At 43.9% G+C, this 11,277-nt stretch overlaps 1 protein-coding gene across 1 annotated transcript; it reads right to left on the bottom strand.

Annotated features, from left to right (window-relative positions):
• Positions 1-1,176: 1,176 nt before the first annotated feature.
• On the bottom strand, positions 1,177-4,920 carry LOC309350830 (secreted frizzled-related protein 2-like). The gene is made up of 4 exons (XM_081878111.1): positions 4,616-4,920; positions 4,194-4,363; positions 2,458-2,550; positions 1,177-2,274 (listed from the first exon to the last, which is right to left on the bottom strand). The coding sequence occupies exons 1-4, from the start codon at positions 4,888-4,890 to the stop codon at positions 1,964-1,966; spliced, it is 849 nt and encodes a 282-aa protein (XP_081734237.1). The 5' UTR covers positions 4,891-4,920; the 3' UTR covers positions 1,177-1,963.
• Positions 4,921-11,277: the final 6,357 nt, after the last annotated feature.

Genomic DNA, 11,277 nt, shown 5'->3' with positions numbered 1-11,277 from the left:
TACATACATACACATACAATGTGCCCATTCTTCACTGGGATTAGTTTTTTTGTGGTACGGGTAGGGGATCACCTCTGAAGACTGTCCTCCTAAATATTTGCATACTTCTGCAAACCTTGGGGTTCCCTCAAGCTGGCTGATATCTCCCTCTTGTGTGTGGATTGTACTGTTTTGGCTACGTAAGAACTGGCAACTGGAGAATGGAGTTTGGTATTAAGTCTATTTATGCAAGTGGCGTCCTAACTGTTTCGTTGCATTCCTAGTTGAAATATGTGTTACCTGAAAACTTTGACTGAGGGGAGTGGGCCTCACAAACAAGAATCATTGCTTAACGTGCATTAAAAAAAAAAGTCCTACAGTAACTACCGTAATAGCTTTTACATGAGTAGAATGTGCCCTTTTATTTAAAATGCATCTCTGAGTGATTTGTGGGGCATAGGAATTTGTTCATATATTTTTTTTTCCAAAATATAGTCTGGCCCCCTACAAGGTCTGAGGGACAGTGGACTGGTCCCGTGCTGAAAAACTTTGCTGACCCCTGGTTTAGGGAGACACAAATTGCATTTAGCCAATGGTGGTGGTATGCATAAATTGTTAATGCCAGCAAAATCACACATGCGATTAAATCCAAAGAAATCTAAATCCAGACACCTAAATCTAAAGAAGACCTCTTTAGGCTTGATGCATTTTATCAGTAATTTTATTATAGTTTTCTAAATATTATACAATATGATACAACCAAATGTTCTGAAGGCATGATGTCTTGCCACAAGTAAATGTAACTAAGGTCACACCAGATACTTGTAGCACTTTAACCATCACTGCCGCCCCCCAACCCCCCAAAAAGAATCCCGAGAACCATAACTGAACCCCAGCAGAGCTAAAATTCCCAGCACAATTAACAAACTACAGTTCCCAGAATCCTTTGGTGGAAGTGTTGTGCTTTAAATATACAATGTGGATGTGCTCCTACGGAAAATATTCAGAGGTCCACAGCACAAGTAGACATTTATATCTGTTCTATCACATTTCAGAAATAGGTAAGGCTTGATGTTTGGCTTATGATACACTTGGGTTTTACAAGACACCTTTGCCCTGACCCATACATTTCAAAAAAGGAACATATTCATATGCCTTCCGTTCTATATTAGCTCCAGTGCCGGATTTACATATAAGCTAAACAAGCTATAGCTTAGGGCTCCACTCTCTTGGGGGCCCCAAAAAATTAAAGCAAAAAAACCTGGATGTACATTTCCAAAACATAAGATAAAAAACAAATAAAATAAAACCTACATACAGCAGCAGTGTTTTGTGTTGTGTAGGCTCCTATGATGTAAGTAATGGGCCCCGCCTGCTAGCCTGCTCCCTAAAGTATCACTGGTTTGCTCATTTCTATATACAGTGGTACCTTGGGTTAAGTACTTAATTCATTCCGGAGGTCCGTACTTAACCTGAAACTGTTCTTAACCTGAAGCACCACTTTAGCTAATGGGGCCTCCTGCTGCTGCTGCCGCGCCACCGGAGCACGATTTCTGTTCTCATCCTGAAGCAAAGTTCTTAACCTGAAGCACTATTTCTGGGTTAGCAGAGTCTGTAACCTGAAGCGTATGTAACCTGAAGCATATGTAACCCAAGGTACCACTGTATAGGGTGCCTACATTCTGCATGAACTGGTTGCATGGCAACACGTGCAAATGGCTTTAGATACCTATTAGGTCCATAAATTACCATATAGCATGTATTCAAAACAAAAAACAGCGACCATTTGTTGTTGACAAAGGACAGCTGGACATAGAAAGGGCCCCATTACTTTCTATTGCTTAGGGCCTCATCAAACCTAAATCTGGCCCCGATTAGCTCCCTCCATTGAAGTGAATGGGCCTACTGAGAATATGATGGGCCTTTGCTTGTGCTCTTGGATCAGCGGAGAATGCACGAATGCTGGAAGCTGGATAATGAAGAGTTACGCACATTTGCGATGCTTCAGTTTCTGCGTTGCCAGGGTCAGCCTGTAATCCCACTTCTGCCAGTGATACACTTGGTTGACAACGATGTTCATTTCCTCAGTGGTCCCCACAATGAGATATAACTTGGGACGGTGGGCATGGACCAGTTGCTGAGTACAGTTTTCATTAATCAGAAACCACTGCTTAATCACACTGCGAGCATCGAAAGGCAAGAGCGACCCCTGGTTAATGAATTCCACCTGGCAGTCAAGGTCATATTCCTGAGTGGCGAAGACAGGTCGTTTCCTGGACAGTTTCACCTTTGCGGCTGCAAAGAGACAGAAAGAAAAATAATGTGTGTGTGTGTGTGTGTGTGTGTGTGTGTGTGTGTGTTGTATGTGTGTGCCGCTTCTCCTGTATTAATATAGAAATTAAGAGAGAAGATGTTGTAGAATCTAGCAAGCCCATACGCAGGGATGCCTCGATCCTAACTGTGCCAATAATAACTTACCAAAATTGCCGATACAAAAAATGTCCAGCACTTTCCTGCGCGTCAAGAGCTCATCAATGGCCGGGCAAGTCTGGCAGATAGGCTTGGGAAAGGCTGGCGGTTAAGAGGAGAAAAATCCAATTTGTCACGGGGGCATGCACTTGATTCCCACAGAAAATAAACCTGTCATGTCTGGAGATCTCCCGGAGAATTCTGAGACATTTTTTGACAACTTGGAAGATAAAGCTGAGCTAGGGGCTCTGTATATTATAGGATAAACCCTGAGAATCATAGAATTGTAGAGTTGGAAGGGACCAGGAGGGTCAATCTAGTCCGACCCCTTGCAGTGCAGGAATTTTTGGTCCAACGTGGGGCGTGAACCCATGCTCCTGAGATTAAGAAGCTCATGTTCTGCCGACAAAGCTATTCCAGTCAGATAGAACGCTTCAGCAGGACGCCATATGTGCCAATTGTTATATCTTAGGAATTATATCCAACAGTACAATTCTCTCTCCCCCCCCCCCGATTAAAAGGCATTTTATTTATTTTTATTATTTCAAAAAAGTAACTATCATAAATAAGTAGGAATAAAAAACTGAGACCATTCCATTGTAACTATCCAACCTCCCAAAATTTCAACACCTCCTGCGATGGTTTGACCCCTTTTTGTTTTAACAGTACAAATTCTACAAACACCCGCCATATCTCCTCAAAATAATTTCTGCTGCGTATTCCCCGTCTTACCTTAACGGCACATGTTAATTTATCATTCGTAGCTATATCCCACACCTCTTTATGCCATTCTCCCATTTTATATTCTGCTTGCCCCTTCCACTTCCTGGTTATCATAATTTGTGCAGCTGTCAATAAATTTGTGAGCAAGTCCCTCATAGCCTGCGAACCCTCCACCCCATCGTACATGGATAATAATGCTACCTCTGGACTTTTGGTCAGCTTTAACCCAGTGATTTCCAACATTACAATTCTAACCATGTATACCCTACGCATAAGTAAGTTCCATTAAATCCAGTGGAGCTTTCTTCCAGGTGAGTGAGGTTAAATCCTGGCAAAACAGAAGTACTGTTTTGGGGGACAGGGTGTGTGTATGGGAGGGGACTCCCTGGTCCTGAATGGGGTAACTGTGCCCCTGAAGAACCAGGTGCGCAGCCTGGAAGTCATTTTGGATGCACAAATGTCCATGGAGGCGCAGGTCAATTCTGTGTCCAGGGCCATCTGGTCTCCCAGCTCCATCTGGTCCACAGGCTGAGACCCTATCTGCCCACAGACTCTCTCGCCAGAGTGGTGCATGCTCTGGTTATCTCTCGCTTGGACTACTGCAATGCGCTCTACGTGGGGCTACCTTTGAAGGTGACCCGGAAAGTGGGAGAGCACATTTTTAAAAAAATATTAAAATGAAATTTTAAAATGCAACAGAAAGCTAGCAAGCAAGAACAGAGAGGATGAGACTAGACCCACTCTCTCTAGGACAGGTGGTGCTGTGGGTCTGGGAACCTCAACAGGAGAAAGGTAGGATATGAATGTACCAGTGTGTGAAACAATGGTATCTGGTGCCCAATAAAACTGGCAGCACAGAAGGCAGGGAGGCCATCAGTAAGCAGAGCAAGAGACAACCAATTCTACTTTTGACCCCCTTCTCCTTTCCTGGTGAGTTCTGCAAGGGCAACAATGAGGACATGCCTCCTCCCACTAGACCCGTCGCAAGTACATGCAACCCAAACCCCCATATAAAGCTGTACCTCCGAGACCACGCTTAGCTTCTTTGCCGAGGGATGCAAGACACGTGTCCTCATCTGCGGGGAACCGATCGCAGTCCAAACTGCTGGGCCAGGCGCGTCCTTGGCATTGCAAGACGGGAGCGCAGCTGTCGCGGACCGCAACGCACATGCTCCTGCAAGGCTGGATGAAGCTGTCGGGGAAGCAGGGCAGCTCTTAGGAGCAAAACACGCAGGCACGCTGTGCACGTCTGAAAGGGCAGCGAGGGGGGGCCGCCCGCCGGAGAGACGGCTTCGAGGAAGAAAAAGAGGCCTTCCTTCCCCATTTCCTCCCCAAGTCGACGGCAGCCACCAGCCGTGCTGTCTGCGCCCCTCTCCCCACCGAACTCGCATCTCCCAAGTTGAACGTGTGAACGGCCCACGTGGGTCCGGCCGCGGGTACTCACGTGTCCAAGCACACGGGTGCGAAGAGCGAGCAGAGGAAGATCCCCGCGTGCGGGTGGCAGCCGGTGCTGACGAGGCGCTGCCACGCGGCGGCTTTCCCCACGACCTCGGGCAAACCGACGTGACCCAGCAGGTTGGGCAGCCTCATCTCCGAGTAGCCGATGTCGTGGCACATGGCCATGTCCTTGGGGATGGAGACGCACTTAGTGGACAAGCCCAGGTCCAGCCCCGCCGCCCGGCACAGGGCCAAGGCCAGCAGGACGGCAGCGGGGAGCATCGCTGGCGCCTCCGTAACGTGAGGATGCCTCGCAGAGTCAAAGGTCTCTTTGCAGATCTGAGCAAACCTCGGCAGGGTGTGGGGAAATTTATATCGGCACGACCCCCACCCACCCCTAGGGCTCTGCTCCTTTTATCTGATGGAAACCCCCAAAGGGGGGGGGAGGTGTTTGCTTATAGCCCATTTAAGTGATTTGATGGGATTAGTGGTTCCCAAAGGGTGTGAATGGCAAAGAAACATTTAAACATTTCAGTGCGTCAAGAACAGAAAAGAGAAGCTGCTCAAACCTGAAGACCTCTTACCCAAAGCGCCTTTATAATTCTTGATTCTTTTATAGTGAGATGTTGCCAACGACTGACCTGAATGTCTTATGTATTCTATTCCTCCCCATAATTTTTATTAATTTTTTTTCCAAATATCTTAAACACAATACAGCTTAACATTATTATTCTCCTGTAAATCTATATCTTATCCAAATTAACTTCCCTCCACCCCTCTTCTGGCTTCTCTACATTGCTCTTGCTTAAGTGTGATTACTATATATACGTTCTATAAATGTCTATAATTCCTTAATAAATTTTTGTATTATACTTTAGACATACATTCCTTATTATATTACAGCATAACATCTTGTAGTCTAACCAAATGTTTACAATAAACCTTATGAGTTTTATTTCAGTCCTGTGAGTGTCTTTATTTATGTACAGTTATCTCTAAGGGACGCAGTTATGTACAGTTATCTCTAAGGGACGCAAGTGGCGCTGTGGGTTAAACCACTGAGCCTAGGACTTGCCGATCAGAAGGTCTGTGGTTCGAATCCCTGTGATGGGGTGAGCTCCCATTGCTCGGTCCCTGCTCCTGCCAACCTAGCAGTTCGAAAGCATGTCAAAGTGCAAGTAGATAAATAGGAACCGCTCTGGCGGGAAGGTAAACGGCGTTTCTGTGTGCTGCTCTGGTTTGCCAGAAGCGGCTTAGTCATGCTGGCCACATGACCTGGAAGCTGTACGCCGGCTCCCTCGGCCATAAAGCGAGATGAGCGTCGCAACCCCAGAGTCGGTCACGACTGGACCTAATGGTCAGGGGTCCCTTTACCCTTTATCTCTATGTATACCATAAATTTGGACCATTCTTTTCTCATCATCCTGCTGTCAGATTCTTCCAGTTAGCCTTGCTATTTCCACATATTTCAATACTTTCTGTTGCCATTCTTCAATTGTTGGAATATCCTGTTGTTTCCATCTCTTGGGGTTTCTTGCAGGTGAGACTTGCGAAGGTGTGAGGAGGGGATTCTGCCAGGGAATTCTGCAAATGAAGTGTGAAGCTGAGTTAAGGCAGACTCCTGGAAAAAGGGTGTGAGGAGGAGACAGCTTGTCTCCTTGGGGCCTGGGTTTGTCAGCTTGGCTTCAGACATGGCTGGTGTAGCCGACAGACTAGATGGATCCCCAAGAGAAAATGTTTTGCTTTTGTCAATTGCCTCCTGGCGCTTGCTCGCCTCAGAAGTGTATAGGAAGACTTTTCTCGGTGAGGTAAAGTGCTAGAAATCAGATTAGCTTGTCTGTCAAAAGGGGCTGCCTAATTTCTAAAGAAAGTGGGCCCCAGAAGCTGCCTAGAATCGTAAGATTTTATTGATACAGTAATTGAAATGTGTCGACTCTGCAGAAGTTGAAGTGAGTGAAAGGAGACAGGTTCATTTTCCTCATTTCTCATATGTGAGTTCGGATGTTTAACCTGAATTCAGGACCATAAGCATCACATCAAAGCCCACTTTCCACCAGGCGGAAAAACAGGCAGTTATCAAGTCTTTTTGTACAGACGACAGTTCTGTAAATTAGAATTTTAAAAGGGCAAGTTAAAATTACAAGACTTTTACTGCACAATGAGTTACAAGGTTTTAATGATGCCACAACTGAAAAAGGTGGCATTTGAATCATGGTTAAATCTATAGAAACGCGGATGTATATTCAGCTAGTCAGGAAACGTAAAACATGTCATGTAACCATTAAATGGAGGATTCTTACTTGGATTAGGAGTTGGCAATGCTATACAAGGTAGATTTCTGATCTGGCCCGGGGTGCCTGCTATTTCAGTTGCAATTCACAGCAATTTCTTTCTTTTATTACAAAGGTGTGCTTTTTGATGGGCAATAAATGAGAAAGCCTAAAGAATACACATATAACTCAGAGTTAGGTTTAAAAAAGGGGGGAAAAGCAACTTTCATCGATCGTTTCTTTCCATCATATAAATAATGTAACTCAAATGATGGACTTGTGTGTGTATGTGTGAAAAATTTAATAATTTCTACTGCAGTATTTGGTGTGGAAAGTGATCCTCAGCAGTGATCTCATCAGTTTCCTGATCCAGAGGACAAAAGTTTGGTGCTGCGAAAAGAGCTGAAATTGGATTTAGGAGCACCTTGCCCTGCAAAGCATTGATCAGCAATCTTCACATCAGCTTCTGATATGGCCACAAGACAAGGCGATGTGTGCTCTGGGCACAGCAAAGACTAAAACTTCACATTTTTCACCAAGGTATGCTCATTACAGAATGGCTCAGAATTTAAATAAATATAGAAAGATAGAAAATTTCCCATTACAGTACAAGTCTTCAGATAACCCTGCTAGTGATGTTAACTGCTTACAATAATCTTTCAGATATCGTATGAATTTACTCCAATCCTTTTGGAATACTTGATCGTGCTGGTTTCGGATTTTTCCTGCCAGTTCTGCAAAGTCCATCATCTTCATCTGCCACTCTTCTTTCGTTGGTACTTCTTCTTGTTTCCATTTTTGGGCTAAGAGAATTCTTGCCGCAGTTGTTGCTTACATAAACAGTCTTTTATCCTCCCTTGGTATCTCTTCACCCACAATACCCATTAAAAAGGCTTCTGGTTTTCTTCACAAAAGTATTTTTAAACATTTTCTTTAACTCATTATACACCATTTCCCAGAAAGCCTTTACAAGGTAAGTATTTAGATTCAGGTAGGTAGCCGTGTGGGTGACGCTGTGGGTAAAACCTCAGTGCCTAGGACTTGCCGATCGCATGGTCGGCGGTTCGAATCCCCACGGTGGGGTGCGCTCCTGTCGTTCAGTCCCAGTGCCTGCCAACCTAGCAGTTCGAAAGCACCCCCAGGTGCAAGTAGATAAATAGGGACCACTTACCAGCGGGAAGGTAAACGGCGTTCCGTGTGCTGCGCTGGCTCGCCAGATGCAGCTTGTCAAGCTGGCCACGTAACCCGGAAGTGTCTGCGGACAGCGCTGGCTCCCGGCCTATAGAGTGAGATGAGCGCACAACCCTAGAGTCTGGCAAGACTGGCCCGCATGGGCAGGGGTACCTTTACCTTTACCTTTTTAGGTAGCCGTGTTGGTCTGACGCAGTCAAAATAAATAAATAAAATTGTCCAGTAGGTTTACCATACCCACTGAGTCAATCACCCATCTCCTACTACCCTTCTGAGACAAACCCCACCCCACCCTCCCACTATATATAAGGGTTATATATAACTGTTTCAGTGTATCTGAAGAAGTGTGCATGCACACAAAAGCTTATACCCAGAACAAACTTAGTTGGTCTCTAAGGTGCAACTCTAAGGGACACGGGTGGCGCTGTGGGTTAAACCACAGAGCCTAGGACTTGCCGATCAGAAGGTCGGCGGTTCGAATCCCCGCAATGGGGTGAGCTCCCGTTGCTCAGTCCCTGCTCCTGCCAACCTAGCAGTTTGAAAGCACGTCAAAGTGCAAGTAGATAAATAGGTACCGCTCCGGCGAGATGGTAAACGGCGTTTCCGTGCACTGCTCTGGTTCGCCAGAAGTGGCTTAGTCATGCTGGCCACATGACCCGGAAACTGTACGCCGGCTCCCTCGGCCAGTAAAGTGAGATGAGTGCCACAACCCCAGAGTCGGTCACGACTGGACCTAACGGTCAGGGGTCCCTTTACCTTTACCTTTAAGGTGCAACTGAACAATTATTTATTTACTTATTTTAAGGTAAGAATTTCTATGTGTGGAAAGCTCGTCCTTTTACCCATGCAAATGATGCAAATAAAATAAAATGTAATGGTTTCTCTTAATTGGCAAGTGCCGATTCTACAGGTGTTTTTATTCCTATCCCAGAGTTTTTGATCAGAGCGATGGGGTTGTGGGGGAACTGCATGCTCTCTGCCCCATGACTTAAATCTTCCCTGCAAAGCTGTCATTAGTCTACAGGTAGGATTCAATTGTGGTCCTTTAGAAATACTTGAATGATTGTATCTCAGAAGAAAGTCCAGCTTGCTCCATTAGTCCATGGCTCATAAATATGAGAGCCAGTTGCCTTCTAGATGCTGATAACTTGGGGCCTAGTCTTTGCTTATCCACATCCCCTCCTTCCTTTGACTGCTGTTTAAGAGACTGGCAGAGATTAACCAGGAGCCACAAATTACCATCTCATTGTAACCAAGGGACTGGGATTTTCTTCAAAGAAATTCAGGAATTTGCTTCAGCAATGGAACCTTAGAATGCCTTACATTCTAAGTAGAATGTTAGACAGCTGCGTTTATTTATTGGACAAGGAAAAAAACCATTTAGACAATTCTTAAAACAGGTGAAGGAAGGTAGCTCCTTCAACTTGTGTCTACCTGTACAAACCCTATTGAGAAAAGTAAGGGAATTCAAATCAGATATACTATATAACCCCTTTTCCTGCAATTCCTGAAATCTAAGCAGGTTTGCCCCAGATGTGAATATAACAATATATTCCAGGCCAATCAATCAAGTTCATTATAGAAAATTATAATACAAATGAACAAAATCACATAGCAATTCATTGTGCTAAGTTCAGTTAAGAGATCAGTAGAGAAAATGTTTTCCAATACTTCTAGCAAAACAACAAACAGTTTCTTTAGTGATTCTCATTCTTGACCAGATCATTAGCAAGCTTTTTTCTTGCAAGTGAAATAAAGGAAACCTGGAGTGCTTTTTAAAAGTTGGATGGTGCCCCTAATTGTGATCATCTTAATTAATATTACCATCATTGCATCCTTGCACGTTTTATCATCTGTCATCATAAATCTTTAAATATTTGGAGCACATTAACAAATACGTAGGAACCGTTTTCCGAGTAAACAAGATAGGATCCTGCTACCTGTCAGGTGAGCAGGTGAGCACAAGTATTGAGTACAGATCAACAACCAGTATGTACGTGAAAAACAGGCACTAAAATGGGCTGCCTTGGACTCCTTTAGCAATATAAAATTGGTGTCTGTTCAATAAAGGGGATTAATTCTCATAACCAGATTGCAAAAAATAATGGACAGGAATTAAGAGATGTGGCTTTATCAGATAGCAAACATTTCTAAATTTTGATATTTGTATAGAATTGGATTCCGTGATATTTTTGCTATCATAAACAAATGGTGTGAGCTGTTCAGCTACGTAGCTGGTTGCCTTGGAAAGTGGTGAACTCTCCTTTATTGGACATTGTTTAAGATGGATTGGTGGTTAGATGGCTAATAATAATAATAATAATAATAATAATTTTATACCCCACCCTCCCTGGCCAAGACCAGGCTCAGGGCGGCTAACATTGAATATAAATACAGTAAAAACATTAAAAACAAAACAAAAAAACCCACATCAGTTATATCATTACAAAATAATACCACTTGGCATAAAGGCCTATTAGACATTCTATCCAGATACAACCTACCTGAGTTTAATACTCTCAAATTGTGGAGCCCTGATAAAGTTCGGGAATGGATCTTTGAAAAAGACGCCTTTCTGGACTCCACCAAGATAAAAAACTCAGGGTTTTCCTACTGGTTCCCCTGAGTAAAAGCAGTCAAAATCTGTGCCAACTACTTGGTGGATATCACCGATCCCATCCTTCAGAGAGCTTTCACTATGGCACGGTTTCAAACATTGCCAACTGCCTACCTGACCGGTAGATATACAAAAACCCCAGTAGAACATCGTTTATGTCCTTGCCTTATGAAAATTAAAGAGGATCTTACACATTACTTCCTCTATTGCCCCATTTACTCGGGGTTTAGAGATGCATTGCTGCAAATTATACCCAACTCTATAACCAGTCCTGAAGATAGAGTAAAATTTTTGTTAGTTGATGCAAACCCACGCATTACCCATGTGGTAGCGGTCTTTGTGATGAAGGCCATGAAAGCCAGGGAAAGATTTATAGATGACAATGTAAAGACCCCTTCACCGTCTGTTTAACTCGCTGCTTGTTTTCCCTCCTTTTCTATCTTGTGGGAAGAAGGTTTTGTTGGCATAGTATGTAATGAATTTTAATATTTTTAACTACTGTAGTGTTGATTTTTGTGTACAGGCATGGTCCTCACAATAAACGGATTTGATTTGATTAAAATATAAGTTAGAGTACAGTTTAAAATGCAA

The sequence above is a fragment of the Podarcis erhardii genome (assembly GCF_964252035.2).
Source record: "Podarcis erhardii genome assembly, chromosome: 10".
NCBI classification, from domain to species: Eukaryota; Metazoa; Chordata; class Lepidosauria; order Squamata; family Lacertidae; genus Podarcis; species Podarcis erhardii.
The sequence above is the reverse complement of the archived record's forward strand: the minus strand, read 5'-3'. Positions and strand labels throughout refer to the sequence as shown.